The following is a 16,778-nucleotide window of genomic DNA, read 5'->3' as shown; positions in this document are numbered from 1 at the left end:
GGTGAAGTAAGCGGTCGGCAGCACAAAAAATGTCACTTTGGGTAAGAACCAGCCAGTCAGGGCTGTCACAGGAAAACGGGACGTCCAGAAATAGATACAGGAAATAGGAAACCAGATTTGTAATGAACCTGTTGTAAGTGGGCTTTACTTTCGGGAGCCCTTAGGTACCTCGGAGTAGAACTGAGCTGGCCAGCTGAAGCTTAATTGCCAAGCTGATTCTTCTCAGTATTCTGGCGCTTCCTGATCTCCGGCAGCAGGTCCGAGGAGTGAACCGCAGGGTGTGATAACAGGGTTGAGCGCATCCCTTATTTTATCCAAAAGATCCTGGTTTCCTGTGCTCTAGTTTTTATCTGTTTTGTCAGATAGCTAAAATGGAGACCTGTAGCCAGGTGACAGTTTAATCCCTGCTGATTTCCTCTTGTTTACCAACATGTTGTTAATTGTTGTTAATTTTTTCCCCATTCTTTGTTTTCTTTATTTTCTCGTTATAAGGCTCCCCTTGTTCCCAGCGAAGCGGTGTTCTCAGGAGGCTTCAGGTTTACAAACACTGTGTCCCACTAGTGGAGTCAGGGGACCTGCATCTGGGCAAGGTGTCTGAAATCATAGGACTGCTGATGCTGGAGGTAGAAGCTCCTTTGGGCTGGCTTTCCTGGGGTCTGCTGGGTATCCTTTCTTATGTAGATTGAGATACTTTACTAGGCCACCGAGGAAAACGGGTTGTGGCCTTTCTGTGGATCTGTCCTGGAATAAGTTAGCTGGTGTTGGAATTTGCTGTGTGCATAAATGTGGTTATCTTTGGATAATTAATCTTAGACTCAAAACCTGTAATTACATCAACTTGATTTACTGCTCTGTTCTGTAAATGACAGTATGACAGTCCTGGGCCTGAATTCCCCTTTTAGGGGAACATTTCACTGTCAGAAATGACCTTTGCTGGTTTTGCTGATGGTTTGGACATGTATGTGGAATTCTCCTGTGTGCTGCCTCAAGCTCTTTCAAGTTATTGTATCTTCTCCCAGGCTCGCCAGCTGCCAGGCCATGCGTTGGCTGAGCTTGCCACCCTGTTTGTTGATGTTATTAAAGGCGGCAGCCTGTCTAACGGGAAATCCTTGGAGTTGTTTTCCACTGTTCTCACTGCACTGGCCAGTTCGAAGGAGAGCCTGGCTTATGGGAAAGGTAACCCCTGTCCCTTCCTTCTCCCCAGCCTGTCCTCCCATCCTCTGGAATTGGCTCCTAGAAGACTTTTGCTTTTTCAGGTGAACTGAATGGGGAAGAGTTTAAGAAACAGCTGATAAATACCCTCTGCTCCAGCAAGTACGTATATCTCTGCCACCTCCACCATGCTTTAGTCCGTCTAAAGTGCCTAGTCCTTTTGGACCTTTCACAAAAATCGCCATGAAACCCTACCGGTACAGCGGGAGCTAAATCTGCAGTTGCTAAGTGTGTCTTAGCCCCAACGTCCTCTTAGTTACATGGCAAAACAGTGCGTTTCATGTTGTGCTTCGAAAAAAGACATCATGATGAGCTGAACACCACTGCCTGTGTCCTGTTCTATCATCTTTGAATCTGTGCCCTCTGTGACAGTGTCTTTGGCTGGGAAAGCAAGGGACCACCCTGCCCGTCCCCCTCCCCCCCCCACATTTTGTAATAGCGTTGTGTGAATTGGTCTCAGTAAGCACTTGGGTTTATTCCTTTCTTGGTTATTTGTTATTGTGGGGACAGGGGCAGTTTGGAGCGTTCTAAGCCTGGGTGGTTAGGGTGGTGGTGGTGACTTCTGGTGGAAATTTGGCTTTTAATCTTAATATCAGAATGTGACAGGGAAATGATGATATTGAATAATTGTGTATGAGGAGGGAAGGGATAAGCGATAATTCTACTTGCTCTCAATTTTCTAACATCTTTTTGTTTTACCAGGTGGGATCCTCAGAATGTAATACATCTTGCCAACATGTTCAGGTAATTCCCTCTACCTTCAACATCACCACTTTCTTGTGCTGCAGTCATGCCCACGTCCTATTTCACATGTAGTTTGGGACAAGTACAAATAGTAGCTCTGACCATACCAGGCACAGCCCCGTGGATGGTTTTGTGGATGAACATCTACATCACATCCATTTGGGTACAAAAAACAACTGGGAGGCATGCCTCAGAGACTGGGCATGGCATTGTGGTTTTTATCCCATGTGTGAGTGAGCCTTGGAAAATTAACAATATGTTAATCAACAAGCATAATGTGAAGGAGATCTAAGTATCAAAGGTTGAAGAGTATCCTGGGACAGTGGTGGGGTATTGAGAGATCTGTAGCAACTGCTTCTGCTGAGGACTGTGGGAGCATTCGCTGCCTGTCTGTAGATTAGGACCCTTTGTCTAGTTACAGGTTGACTCTGCTGTGCTATTCTGAAGGAAATTAGTGAAAACGATCGGGCTGCATCTTTGATTCAACAGGGATATTCCACTATCAGGAGAGGAGCTGCAGTTTGTGGTGGAAAAGGTCCTTAGGATGTTCTCCAAATTAGACCTGCAGGAAATTCCCCCTCTGGTCTATCAGCTGCTGCTGCTTTCTGCAAAGGTAAAAGTTCACAGGAGCTGGCCTCCCCCTAAGCATATACCATGAGAAAAAACCATGTACAGACTGAGCTATAGGCTGGATTTTGTCAGGGATTGTGATTGTTTCCAAACTGTGCTGTGGGGAGCAGGACACAGCAGGACATCAGTAGTTTTTTTTTAATCCAACTCCCTCTAGCCTGAAGAAGCTGACTGCTTCAGATACAACCTTGATCTTCTTGTGGTGAAAGAAGGAGACCTTTGGGAAAGAAGGGATGAGCACAGACCTAGCAAACAGCAGAGAGGATTGGTTTTTTAAGTGTGGTTCTGCTCACTCTCTGTGGTCTGCATGCTATAATAATAGCTCCTGCAATATGACTGTCTTCTGGGTTGTAGTCTGACTAGTACTGGAAATGTCTCATCTCTTGTGCTCTTCCTGCAAGCAGAGGCTACCAGTGACATCCCTGCCCTTTGACAAGGTGATCTGGCTCTTCTGCTTGCTTCATTTGTGACTGAGTCAATGCGAAAATGATCCAGTCAAAGACAAATAATATGTGTGTTACAGGAGGTCCTTTGGGTCTGCTGGCCCAAAATGTAATGTTAGGTTAGGAGTTTGAAAGCCTCCCTAATTGATTATTGCATAAAGGATCCCTTCTAATTAATAACAACTTAAAAAGACAGCTGAGCTTCAGCTTCTTCCAACTCTTCGATAAGTGCAGTCAAAAGAAATATGCAAACTAAACCAGAGTCACTTCATCTGGAAATGAGCCACACAGGACCCCTCCTCCACCCCAGTGATCTACGAAGGGAAATGAAGGATATCATGACATTTGTAATTGGTGTGGGAATAGAGCGTAGTTCTCTGGGATACTGCAGACCTTGCAGTGGCTTAATGTCCTGTCCTGCCTTGCAGGGCAGTAAGAAGACTGTTTTAGAAGGAATCATCAGATTTTTCAATGAGTTGGATAAGAGACAAAAGGAAGAACAAAGGGTTCCACAGTAAGTTCTCTGTGTCATCCATTTTCTCTACTACCTGGGTATTTGCAGTCACCCTGGTCCTGCCCAAGGCTCCCTGAATTTGAATTGTTAAACCTTGTACAAGTATGTCCTCCTTGATACATAAGAAATTATTTATGGCTTTGGAGGACTTGGTTTTTTTCTGATAAAACTTACAGATCAGCAGACCTTGAGGTAGCCACAATGTCCCTAGACCAGCTCCGCCACGTGGAAGGCACTGTTATTCTCCATATTGTTTCTGTTATCAACCTGGATCAGGACCTAGGCGAGGAACTCATCAGACATCTAAAGGTACAACAAAGACAGAGCAGGCACTGTTCTTGAAGATGTTGAAGCAGGGTTTTTAAAACTTAATTGGTTATCTGTAGAAGAGATTTAATAACTTTTATGATCACAGTCATGTTCACTGTAACAAGTGCTATGATACGTTTGGAGAGACACGTCCCTTTCTACACCATGACAACAGTGTGATACGGGCCTGATAGCTTCCCTGAATTTGCAGGGTGCTGCAGTTGAAGATAACAAACTTTCTGACTGTTGCTTGCTATTTTCTAGACTGAGCAACAGAAGGACCCTGCTAAAGCCCTGTGTCCCTTCAGCGTGGCTCTTTTGCTATCGGTTGCAGTAAAACACAGACTGCAAGAGCAGGTATGTGGATGATAAGCTTGCAGAGAACTTCCGTGGGGATGTACACTGCACTCCTTGTAAAGGAAAGGAAGCATGCTTAGGTCATAGTCCCATCAGAATTAGGCTTAAATGGTTTCAGGATGCATGTGGAGAGGCAGTTAGATCATTGGTACTCTGTAGTTTACTGAACACTATAAAAGACTCCAGAGCAATATCAAGAGTTTTCCAGAGTTGTGATTCCTGTGGGTTGGTATTGTAGCATGAGAAGAAAAGCAATGTCGTCTTTTTTTAATGTTTTGGCTCTGTGGTAGCCGCCTGAAGAGCATCTGGCAGCAAGTTACCCTCCTTGAGGCTCTTAATGAGCTTGGTGTATCTGTCCTGAGAATGAACTGAGTTAAGATTTTTGGCAGGCTGTACTGGAACTTGTGCTCTGGCTGGTGCTCTTGCTGGAACATGCCCAAGTCTATACAGGTCCCATTTCAGAGATCATTTCCTCACACTCAATGATTTTATGTTCCAGATATTTGATTTCTTGAAAACATCAATCACAAGAAGCTGCAAGGACCTGCAGTTCCTTCAGGCCTCCAAGTTCCTGCAGGATTTGTTTCCTCAACAATATGATGTAACTGCTGTAATTCTGGAAGTGGTGAAAAATAGGTGAGTTGTTGCTGCATGCTGCAGAACACTCAATGGGCTCTGGGAGGGGGAGAGTTTCAGCCTTGCTAGAATGCTCTGGGGTGCTAAATACTTCTGACCAGGTGCTGGCAGGGAATGGTGTCAAGAGCCAAAGTTTTTATCCCAATTTTATATTGATGAATTAAAATAAAGCAACAAACTGCAGCTGTATAAATCTGTGTCCTCTACCTCAAATCTCAGCATCTGGTGGTACATAGGACCCTATCTGGTTTTTACTGGTAAAGCAGCTGACTGTATGAGTCATGCTGCTGGCTGTAGTTTGTGTTCTGATCAAGGGATGAGTGATAGGTTCACTGTTTTCTTCCCTAACATGGTTAGTCCTTTAATCATCCTGTGGGATAGGTCTGTGATCTGTCACCAGTTGTCCTTTAGTTTGATGCGAGGCATTCCTCTTCTGTCTTCCTCTCTGACTCGAAGATCTTAGGATCAGTAGGATATTTGTGCATACCAACTGTAGCCTACTGTCATGTTCAGATGAGGCCTGAGTGCCCATCATTCCCCATAGCGAGGAGACCTTTGGACTGGAAAGGAAGTCTGATGGTTGGAGAACCAGGGCTGCAAGACATCTTGTGCTGAGCGCCTGCCCCTCAGCCTAAAGACAGCTATGGGGTTGTGAGGGATGCATCTTCCCTGGCGTGATCTCTCGCTGCTGTTTTGGACCCCGGAATGACTGTGGAAGATTTTACTTTAGACTGCTCTAATCTAAACCTTTTCTGTGACTAAGTTGTTTCTTTCCTGGTCTGTTTAATGTTTTCTTCAGTGCGTTTGGCTGGGACCACGTTACTCAGGGCCTGGTGGATCTTGGCTTCAGCCTAATGGAATCGTATGAACCAAAAAAGCCCTTTGGAGGAAAAGCTGCTGATACCAGTTATGGCCTTTCAAAAATGCCAGCCCAGCAGGCTTGCAGACTGGGAGCAAGTATCCTGCTGGAGACATTTAAGGTAGTGTATGGCTTGGAGAGGGTTTTTTTTTTTTTGGGGGAGTGGGGGGAAACTCTGTTCTTAATCTCTCATGATAAATGGTGTCAAAACCTTGCCTGCTGTATCCCTCATGAGTGCTTTACAAACAATACTAGATTTAGTCTCCTATTTGCCCCTGACCACCTGAAAGGGGTCATCTTCATAAAGTCCTAATCTCTTCCAACTGCCACAATACTCATGTAATCCCTATTACAGTTTCCAAGAGACTGCAGAGAAAGTAGAGATATTCAGAGGTACAAAGAAAATCTGACAGAGGTGGGACTGAAATCAGCATTGTCACTGAAGTGGTAAATTTGCATCCCACAGACCCATACTCTGTATATCTCTGATGTGGTGGTTCTGATTAGACTTGGATGAAATCTGAACCTGTTTGTGTGAATTTTGCTGAAAGGGGTCCTTTGGCAACCAGTTCCAGCTTACCTTTCAGCTCTGGATTTGCTTTGTACTGCACAACACCTGTGCTCTATGTACAGGAAGATCTTATATTTACATAGGTTTTTATTTTTATTTATTGTTATTTCTCACTTCAGGTTCATGAGCCCATCAGAAGTGATATTCTTGAGCAGGTCCTGAACAGAGTCCTCACAAAAGCAGCATCTCCTGTCAGCCACTTCATAGGTAACAAGGAAAAGAGAGAGAGAAATGTGTCCTGCTCTGTGGACACTCAGAATGTAGCTTCTCAGAACAAGTTCTTGCTGAAGTGACCTGAAGCCACGAAAATTAGTTGTTCCTTCCCCTCTTACTGAGGTGTCAGCTGCATCAGATTACCTTGCATTCATCACAGGTGAAAACATGTTTGCAGGCAGTTGCCATGGAACGGCTGACGCACAGAAAGTTGGTATCCATCAGTCAGCAACGTGTTACGTATTCCTAGTGTTGCCTTCCTCCTTGTCCTTGAGCAGGTGCTTGGGTGTCACTGGGGCTGCTGAGATGCCTTGTGCTGCAGCATCTTCTCTTATACCTCAGTGCCCTCTGGTGGGGTGAGGCCCTGCAGCTGGGTTGTGAGTGTTTTACGCTTTATGCCTGCAGCAGAGCTCAGATTCTCAATGTTTATCCTATCATGACCTCTCTGTGTAATGGAAAGGCTTTGATTATTCTGTAATCATTAGCTCTGTAGACATCTTTTGCTCAGACTTTTCTGGCCCCTTGGCAGCAGCTGTTCCCTTTGTCCTTTTATTTTTCAGACTTGCTGTCCAACATTGTTGTGTCTGCTCCTCTTGTGCTTCAGACTTCATCCTCCAAAGTCACAGAGACCTTTGACAATTTGTCCTTTCTGCCCATCAACACAGTGCAAGGGCTCCTCCGGGCAGTACAGGTAAAGCTTTGCATTTCTTCAGGAATATCCTTGTTGATTTAGTTCCAGTGACAGCTCTAGGCCACAATTATATGCATGATCTAATAACCCTCCTCATAAAATAAACCTTCATACTCTGCTGTATGTTGTTCAGTGTAGCATGGAACTGTTCTTCAAGCGTGGATTTGTGTGTGCCCTCTAGCAAAAAGCATATGGTATGGTCTGGCATGGTACCGAAACTGCTCTGTGCTGACCTTTCATCTGGAAGATTCCCAGATGCTGCACACTGTAGAAAACTAAGTATGCAGTGTTTAGCTGAACAGCTGTAGCTGTCATGTTGATTTTTTTCTCCTTCCAACCTCCATGTCAGTATTTCTCTTTGCTTGGGCTGAGATATTGCCCTGGTGTTAAACTTTTACCTGCTTTTTCCAGTCTGGGGATAACAGTTCTTTTCCCAAATCCTTGCACTGTGTCCTCACTAACCTGCTAAGGTGTCTCACTGTTACAGCTCTCTGGGTCTAATTTTATATTGTTTTAAAACATTTTGGTTCTCCTGCTGTACTGATGACAGTATTGGAAATGCAGGGCCAGATGGGCCTGAGGAAGATGAGCTCATATGCCCCAAGGGCTTGGCATGCCTTAGTGCTTTTCTCTCCAAAGTGTATCTTCCTTTCCAGCCTCTCCTCAAAGTCAGCATGTCAGTGAGGGACTCCCTGATACTTGTTCTTCAAAAAGCTATCTTTTCCAGGTAAGCTGGGAAGGGCATTCTTTGAAAAGATTTCTACAACTCATTTATGGTTTTGGAGCAAAAGTATTTTTTCTTTGTTTTGGTTAAGTGTCATCTTGCTATGTTCTTCCCATAACTAGATGGTGACATCTCCTACCCTGTTAGCCTAGGACTGTGATATAGTCACAGCTCTACCTGACTGAGACACAAATCCCAACCCCCAGCTGAATGGGGACTCCAAATAAGTTGGCAAAATTAAAACCAATTCCAACACATGTCTACACAGCTGAGTACATCCAGGTGCTAGGGAAAGTCTGGAAGGAACTGAATCAGAATGCTGAGCCTTCCCTCTGATCCCTCACAAGGTGGTGGAGGAGCAGGCTTGTTGTCTTGGTAATGCTTTGAGCAAACCATCCTGCTGTCTTCATAATGCTGTGGTTGTAGACTGGATTTTATTGGGCAGTGACTGCCTGGTTATGAATACTAAATTCATAATTTAGGATTATTATTCAAGGCAAGGGACTTGTTCTTGGGGAAGACCTGGGGTTTCAGTGAGCAAAGCAAAACACAGCTTTTTGTGAGGAATTTTCCAACTCTGAGGTCTGTGAGACTCTCCCATTCCAGTTTTCAGGGGACATTTAATGCTTGGGTCTTAGCCTGGGGCTCTCCTTCAGTGTGAGCATTGCAAGGACAGACAGGAAATTGAATGTTGTGAGAGTGTAGAGCAAGGGAGTTCCCAGCAAACTGCCAAGTTCTTAACTGCTTGGGACTGTGCTGCCCTCTTGGGGAATACAGTTCCACTGGGTCCAATCACTCTTTATTTGTGGATCCTTTTTCATTGCTGAGATGATCTTGTATTTACTTATGAGCTTCTTGCTTCCACTTTTCCTCATGCTTCTCTTTTCTCCTGATTCACAGGCAGCTCGATGCTCGTAAAGCTGCGGTTGCTGGCTTTTTGCTTCTGTTAAGAAATTTTAAGGTTCTGGGCAGTTTGTCTTCTTCCCAGTGCAGCCAGGCCATTGGTGCCACTCAGGTAAGTGCTGTTCTGCAGTCCCTGGTGTGGACATATGAGACATGTCTAAATATGTGCAGTTTAAAACAACTCAAGAGTGGAGTGTTTCCCCAAAATAGAAATATGACTTCAGTAAGGCTTAGTCCTGGAAGGAAAGCTTTGGCAAATGCAATGTGCAAAGAGAAGCTGGCCTAGGGATGTTGCTTTTCAGAGTCATTCTCTCTTACGGCACCAGTATTCTGGGGACCATTTACGCTGCTCCATGATGATGATGAAGAGCCTGGCAGCATGCTAAGGACTATTTCAGTGATTATTTAGGGACCAGGCCTCATATCACCTTGCTTCTGTGTTGTAATATTTGAGAACTGTAACCAGTATAACGTGACTAATATTCCCTCTCAGGTCCAGGCAGATGTTCATGCCTGCTATAATTCTGCAGCTAATGAGGCCTTCTGCCTTGAAATCTTGGGCAGCCTGAGGCGATGTTTGAGCCAGCAAGCGGATGTTCGACTCATGTTATACGAGGTAAACACGGTTTCTTCAATCTCCTTTAAAACAGCCACTAGCTCTTCTGTAGTCTGGTTCTACTGTAGCTACAGGTAAATAACGATCATGATATTGTGGAAAACCTATCATCTCAGTTATGTTCTTCATGGGACACATGTACTAAGGACTGTATTTTTTTTCTCAATACTTCTGATTCTTTTTATTTTGGGCCATTATAAGCCCAAAGACACATTGATGTATCTTCCTCATCTCATACATTGCTTAAGAGCAAAAATGCGTCAGTGTCTTTCTTCCTGTGGTGTGACCTAGGAAATGGGAAGCATGTTTGATGCCCCATGGAGAGTAGTGTTACAACAGGCATTGGGTAGAAGCAGTGTTGCCAGGAGTTCTGTCTTTTTCTCTTCTTCCTTTTGCAAATTTTTATAAAGGCTTGTCTGCTCCTTAGAGTTCTTTTGGCAAATGGCCTAATACAGAGAGCCATTTTTGGGTGCATATCTTGGCTTCTGAGGTAAACATGGGGTAACAGCTTGAGAAAAGGAAAACTCTTCAGGTCAGAGATTTTGTTTTCTTCTTGACTTGGTTGACCTGACCTTTGGTGAGCTGCAAGTTTTGGGTGTGTTCATCAGTGTTGCTATAAGACTTGTGCTTGCTTTATCCATCCACTGAGTTTTCTCTGAAGGATTTTTTGCCTCCTACAGTTTCCCCACTGGCTTGTTTTGCCTTTGAAGCAGGATTTCACAGTTTGAAGTTGGATCTAGTGCTAGTGTTAAATAGCAGTGAAAGTCACTCTGGGCTTGATGCCACCGCTGCTAGGGAGATGCAGCTTGTGAGAAGGCCCCTGTGAGGAAATTCATGCCCTGTCTGATTCATACCTTCTTTCTCTGGTGCCTTTGCTTTGCCAGGTATGGGGTTTTTACACTGCGCACATTGTTACTTCCTCATGGTTCCTTGTGGTGCCAAAGGGTCATTGCTGTCATATGACACCAACTTATGGTGCATGCGGTTCATTTTCTTTGTTGGGTAAGCCAACTTGTCCTTCCTTCCTGTCTTCAGGGGTTTTATGATGTCCTCCGCAGGAACTCCCAGCTGGCCAGCTCTATAATGGAAACACTCTTGTCCCAGGTAAAGTACTGCTCTGTTGCACGGCTGCAGAGACCCTAAGAATTCTGCACTGCAACCAGTATAGGAAGCAATTTAAGTTAAATATTGGGAAAATAGTTCTCCCTTACACTGGAAACATGTTTAAGTGCTGCAGCCCTTCTCTAAGGAGCTGTTCAAATCCCTGCTACGTTGAGAGAACAGACTAGGTAAATGTCTGGAGACTGGTTCATATCCTGTCACAGGGTGGAAGAGAAAAGATCTCTTGGAGCCCTTTCCAACCCTTCAGTTCTGAGATGCTGTGAGAAGTGTGATGCCCAGAGAAGTGCTTTGTGCGCTCCCTGTTCCTTAGCAGCGCACAGCAGTTACCCTCCCATACTTCCCCAAGGATGTGTGCTGACACAGTAATTACTATTGCTGTCCTCCCATCGGGAGAATACCCAAGCCCGTGTAGGATCTACAAGGATTAACTCATCCCCCAACAGTGTTGCTCATGGCAACAAGACAATCACATTTCCTCAATCCATTGGACAGGCTGTGCTTTCTTTGAGACAAGTAATTTTCTTCCCTTTAATCATCCGTAGAGTTCATGCTGACTAATTCCAGCTTTCCCATGACAGTGTAGGGTCTGAGAAGGGAACATGAACAAAGCCAAGGCAGCTTTTGGGTAGCAGAGGGCACTTAACGGGCACTTGGTGTAAATGTATAGAATTTTATAGTGTCATTATATATATGACTTTCCCTATTCAGTTCTCATCCTATATCAGTACTCGGAGCATATCTCCTTCCTGTGGTGTGCCAAACAGCCAGGAATTGGTGCAAGCATGGTCTCTCATGGATTTTTTTTAGTGCCAGGTGTAGCCTCCATAACTGTCTGCGCCTTCAGGCCAGGGAGCTGGATGCCAGAACAGGCCCAAGTGTTCAGTACAGGTGACGGGCAGCAGGAGCAGTTACTTTTCCTCGCTCTTTAAAGGATTGGAAGCACTGCAGGTGAAGTGCAAGTGATGTTGCATATTGAGTCAACACAGCAGCAAGTACTCAGATAAACTTGTTTTAGGGCAGTGACGTGTCCTGGCTGAGAGGAACATAAGCAACTCAAGAGGGGATTTTAATTACTAATAGAGCAGGTGACATGGCTCATGTACATGTACAGTCCCATTATCATAATGTTAGTTTTTGCTCTGTAGAATGGAGTACAAAGATTACCGTATTCTGTTTTCGAACAACCTAAGAGGCTCAGTTACCAAGTAACTGGTTATTTTTATTTCTTTTATTCTATGACAGATAAAGCAATATTACTTGCCCCAGCCAGACCTCCTGCCTCCACTGAAACTTGAGGGATGTATTATGGCTCAAGGAGATCAAATCTTTCTGCAGGAACCACTGGTAAGAACCATACTGGCTGGCCACAGCTGCAAGCTCATCTGTTCCATAGTACTTTAGTTGTGCTGCTACATGAGCTGAATACCTTGTGTTTCTTCAGCCTCTTCTAACCTGGAGCAATTCTTTTAATGACAATAGAGCTGGGCATCTCACCCCTGCCTCGGGCTATCTATTAGAGCTTCCTAGCAAAGTGGTTTGGGGACCTGTGTGAAAAATGCTCTAGGAACAGTGTGGTTCTGTTATCCTCTACTGAGCTCACCCTGTTGGTTTTTTTTTTTCCCTCCTTCAACTTAATTCCACATAAAATAGCGTGCAGTGTGTGTGCGTATCAGGAGAAAGAATCTGCCCTTTGGTTTTGCTCCTCTGAAACTGTTGGAGATGACACCTCAATGGTTCATTGGATTTCTGAAGGAACAAATTCAAATTAATCACTTCGTTTTCCTCCAGGGAAGTTTCCATGCAGTGCTGTAGTAGCAGACCCAGGAAGGGAACAGACACTCCAGCTAGAGCAAGAGCCCTTTTGGAAATTCCCTTTCCATCTCCTTCAGCAGTTGAGGTGGCTGGGTTGAGGGAGCAGTGGGAGTTAAGCCTTTACATCCCATATAGGCAAGCTCAGGCGGACAACATTGTCTGAAGCTAGAATGGGGTAGCTGTGTGTAGGATTACAGATCCCCTCGTTCTGGGAACGAGGCATATTCTTGAGACTCTCACGAACCTCTGAAGGCAGCTATGGCTCTTTGTATCCAGCTATAATAGTCTGGCCTGCATCTACCTCTGCCAGTGACCTCCACCTAGAAGGCTGAGTGTGACTGTGACTGTGTGGCTGCTTCCTTCAGGCCCATCTGCTCTGCTGTATCCAACACTGTCTCGCCTGGTATAAGAGCACTGTGCCTCTACGCCAAGGAGCTGAAGATGACGATGAGGAGGAGGAGGAGGATGTGGGATTTGAGCAAAACTTTGAAGAGATGCTAGAATCTGTCACACGACGCATGATCAAGAGCGAGTTGGAAGACTTTGAACTGGTAAATCAGATTTTCAGTTTGACTCAGTGGAAGAAGACACTGAGTTCTTGTCAGGTTTTGAAAAGATTTTTCACTTGTTTCCTTTACCTCTTAGGATAAATCAGCAGATTTTTCTCTGTCTTCTGGTGTCGGTGTAAAGAATAACATCTATGCCATCCAGGTGATGGGAATTTGTGAGGTCCTGATTGAGTACAATTTCAACATAGGGAATTTCAGGTAAAACATCAAATCTTACCCTCCAGCACTAGCTGTGCTACACTGTGCCTAGCTCTTCAGAGTGCAGGACACAGACTCATTGCAAGCGCAGGATCATAGTACCAACACAGAATCAGAATGATGCTTTCTGAGTGTGTGCACCTTGTGGCACAGACATTTACAGAACCTTGGGGAGTGTCTTTGTTTTGAATGTTGTGGGTTGTGGGAGATGGGATGCGACATTTTGTAGAAGAGCAGGTCAAGGAGGAATGGATGAGGTATACGCTGTTAGGGAGGTGGGGAGATGTCAAATGTCATGGTTTTATCATTTATAAAGTGTCATTGTGTAATTTGGCAACTGAAGCTTCAAATGGGAGACTATGAGACTGGATTTTCTCCATTAATGCTTTCTACTACTTTTTTTCAGTAAGAACAAGTTTGAGGATGTCCTAGGCTTGTTTACATGTTACAACAAACTTGCTGAAATCCTGAAGGAGAAAGCTGGAAAGAACAAATCTACTTTGGTCAACAAAACTGCGCGGAGCTTCCTGTCCATGGGTTTTGTATCTACTCTGCTCACAGCTCTGTTCAGGTGAGAAGCTGTCATATCCAGAGAAGCTTTGAGGCCTATTCACAAGCTGCTTTTGTGGTGTCTGCATGCTGGCTGTCTTGTTCACTGCATACACAGTACAGGCATTTTCATTTCTGCACACAGCACGCATGGTAACAGCACTTGTTGTCTGGAGAGCATCGGAGTGCAGGCAGGAACCATAGCTGTATAACTCCTGGTATTGACAAACCAGCTTTCCTGGATTTTGCTTATGACTTGTAAGACCTCAGAGAGTCTTGCTCTTCCAGTCCTGGGTCATTCCCCAGACAACAGACTCCAGTGTTTGAGCTCCAGTCCTCTATGGAACAGAGCTAGACATCAATTCAAACCATGTCTGTTAGTGTTTTTGGAACGGCTGGTGGAACTCTATCCTCTGAGTGTTCACTACCAAAACAAAGGGTCTTTTCCACCCTGAATTCAGCTAGTGATTTTATTTGTAAATGCATATTTAGATTTTAAATCTCGTAGGCCACCCCTGTGCTTTTTCAGCACATCCTCAATTCTCTGACAGTGCTCTTGATTCTTCAGGGACAATGCCCAAACCCATGAGGAGAGCCTAGCAGTTCTGCGCTCCAGCACAGAGTTCCTGCGCTATGCTGTCAGTGTAGCTCTGCAGAAGGTGCAGCAACTGGAGGAGACAGGACAAACTGATGGACCAGATGGACAAAATCTGGAGAAAATGTTTCAGAACCTCTGCAAAATCACACGGTGAGTCATTGTGGCACATGAAGACATCAGCCCTGAAAAACAGCAATGCGTTTTGTGGGGTTTTGATTCTCAGGTAGGCCTTTGAAAGAAGAATGCAGACTATAACTGTTTCAAACAGTTATTATTACTGGGTTGAGATCATTGCCTTTCTTTGCTCCTGAGAAATCAAGTGGAGGCACTACAGTTTCTGTGCCAGAGTGAGTGATACAGCTCTAATAATGGCACTTGGCCTGGAAGAACCAAATGCCATCAAACTCTCATTTTCAGCCTCTTTCTGACTTTTGGCTCATCACTCATTGTCACAGAGGAGGTAGGATGGTTATAGGCTGGATTCTTGGGGCCTCTGGGATGCAATGAAGTTAAAATTCACTTCTAGCTACAGTATAAAACAGACGTAAGAGGGATACAAGCTTTAGAAAACATTTGTTTAGGACTTCTGCAAGATGCTTGAAGAAGTTCATGCATCTAATCCTTTGGAAATACAAGAATGTTAAGCATCTAAGTGTCTTTTGGGATCTAGGTCATATCTGCATGGGGTCTTTTCAGATCCCAGTCAGCAGAGAGCACAAAATGCAAATTACCCCTGCCATGAATAATGCCCGTTTTGTGTCTCGCCCCAAATAATAGAGGCTATTTGTGTTGCAGTCATTAGGACTACATGTGAGCTACATGGTTTGTGTGATTGGACATTGAAATAGAATAAGATCATCTGTGCAGGCAACAGAACTAATGAGAAGAAAGGAGAGGGAACAAAAAAGGGAAGAAGTGGGCTTAGGGGAGCAGGAAAAAGATGTTTGCCTACAAATAGAAAAGTCTCCTCTGGGCCAAACAATTTTGCTTTCTTCAAAGCTTTTCACTTTGCTTTTCCTGCCTTTACCTTTCCGATTTTATTCCTGTAGAGATATCTGATGTTTCACAGATTCAAACTGCCAAGAGAAAAGCTCTTTTTGTCACAGATTTGACACCAGTGGTCAATGTTGGGGTAGTCTGAGACAGAAGGAAAGCCAGGTGGAAGAAATGACTGTATAAAGATGGACTTGAAATGGGATTGGAAAGTCCCTTGGCACCTGGAAAGAATTAAATTATTTAGCTGTGCAGGAAAAATGCAGTAGCTGTTTTGCTGACATTGAAACAAGATCTTCTTAAAAATGGATCTCTTCTCCCTCCACTTTCCTATAGGAAAAAGACCTTCCAGTTCAGTTTTGTTAAAAATACAGTCCTAAGAGCAGAATCTGTGATTAGCCCTGTTCTCATTCTTGCACTGTGCAGCCAGCTTTACTGGAGCATGTGATGTTAACTCGTCTCCCATCCCCTAGGGTTCTGCTTTGGAGGTACACTTCAATTCCCACTGTCGTTGAAGAGTCAGGGAAGAAGAAGGGCAAAAGCATTTCACTTCTGTGCTTGGAAGGTTTGCTGCGGATCTTCAACACGGTGCAGCAGATGTACACTGCCAGGATACCCCAGTTTCTACAAGCCCTGGGTAGGCACATGGTACAATTCTGCTCTGGTTTCCAGGCTTTGTGTTCCAGCCCATGTGTGAGCAGTTAGGGACCCAGTGCCCTTTATCCATAAGTAGGGAGAGGGGTCTGGTCCTTGTTGCTCAGTAACAAGGTGGGCTTAGTAGCATTGGTTTTCATGCCAGAGGCAAGTTCCAGAAATATCTTTACCTGCTTTTATAGAGCTCTCAGTCTGTCAGTAGAGGATAGCTAGGGTCTGATACAGCGTTCGTCTATTTGAAGTTTGCCTTTAACACATTTTTGTGCTCACCATGGTTTTGCAGTCTGTATTCCTCCTCTAGCTGTGAGCAGTTGCAGTCTTTCCCACTTTTGGAAATAAATCCTGTATTCTGCTCTTGGCATTTAGCTTTTTTCTGCACCTCTCTGTCTCTGCCAGATATTACTGATGGTGACGCAGAAGAAACGGATATTAATGTCACAGAGAAAGCTGCCTTCCAGATCCGACAGTTTCAGGTAAGTACCACTGTGTGTTGCAAGTGTTCCAAAGCACTGGTAATTCTGGCAGAAAACGCTGCTAGCTCCCTGTCACTTGACCACAGGATTGAGTATGTGATAGCCACAGTGACACTGATTCATTGGCAGTTCAGAAAAGTTTCTGATCTCTAAGGAAAGCTTCTTCAGGGCACTCTGCAGAGCTGGATTGAAGTGCACATGTATTTACAGAGCTATAAGGTCCTTCAGTGCAGCATAAACTTACCTGAGTATTGTAAAAGTCACGCTGAATCATATGTGGGCCTCTATGTAAGCACTCATAACAAAAACCAGCACTCGCTCTTTAGAAGAGTCCTCTTTTTATATTCTATGTCGTTCTCTTTGTTGCCAATTCCTTTATCTGCTGCTT

General features: G+C 44.5%; 1 protein-coding gene across 1 annotated transcript in view; it reads left to right on the top strand.

Annotated features, from left to right (window-relative positions):
• The first annotated feature begins 371 nt into the window (after positions 1-371).
• The window catches only part of FANCI (FA complementation group I), a 23,354-nt gene continuing 6,947 nt past the window's right edge, over positions 372-16,778 (top strand). The window contains exons 1-24 of the mRNA XM_009635884.2: positions 372-381; positions 493-623; positions 1,020-1,176; positions 1,257-1,314; positions 1,915-1,956; positions 2,446-2,569; positions 3,458-3,543; positions 3,720-3,852; positions 4,117-4,209; positions 4,709-4,845; positions 5,645-5,825; positions 6,395-6,482; positions 7,049-7,179; positions 7,836-7,906; positions 8,804-8,918; positions 9,300-9,422; positions 10,458-10,526; positions 11,787-11,888; positions 12,722-12,907; positions 13,002-13,123; positions 13,530-13,694; positions 14,241-14,420; positions 15,737-15,900; positions 16,314-16,396. Of these exons, the coding sequence (XP_009634179.1) occupies positions 372-381; positions 493-623; positions 1,020-1,176; positions 1,257-1,314; positions 1,915-1,956; positions 2,446-2,569; positions 3,458-3,543; positions 3,720-3,852; positions 4,117-4,209; positions 4,709-4,845; positions 5,645-5,825; positions 6,395-6,482; positions 7,049-7,179; positions 7,836-7,906; positions 8,804-8,918; positions 9,300-9,422; positions 10,458-10,526; positions 11,787-11,888; positions 12,722-12,907; positions 13,002-13,123; positions 13,530-13,694; positions 14,241-14,420; positions 15,737-15,900; positions 16,314-16,396 (2,751 nt within the window). The remainder of the gene's footprint in view (positions 382-492; positions 624-1,019; positions 1,177-1,256; positions 1,315-1,914; positions 1,957-2,445; positions 2,570-3,457; positions 3,544-3,719; positions 3,853-4,116; positions 4,210-4,708; positions 4,846-5,644; positions 5,826-6,394; positions 6,483-7,048; positions 7,180-7,835; positions 7,907-8,803; positions 8,919-9,299; positions 9,423-10,457; positions 10,527-11,786; positions 11,889-12,721; positions 12,908-13,001; positions 13,124-13,529; positions 13,695-14,240; positions 14,421-15,736; positions 15,901-16,313; positions 16,397-16,778) is intronic.

This window comes from Egretta garzetta, unplaced genomic scaffold, assembly GCF_000687185.1.
Source record: "Egretta garzetta isolate BGI_Z169 unplaced genomic scaffold, ASM68718v1 scaffold203, whole genome shotgun sequence".
Lineage (NCBI taxonomy): Eukaryota > Metazoa > Chordata > Aves > Pelecaniformes > Ardeidae > Egretta > Egretta garzetta.
Note: the sequence above shows the minus strand (reverse complement) of the source record. Positions and strands in the feature narration are given on the sequence as shown.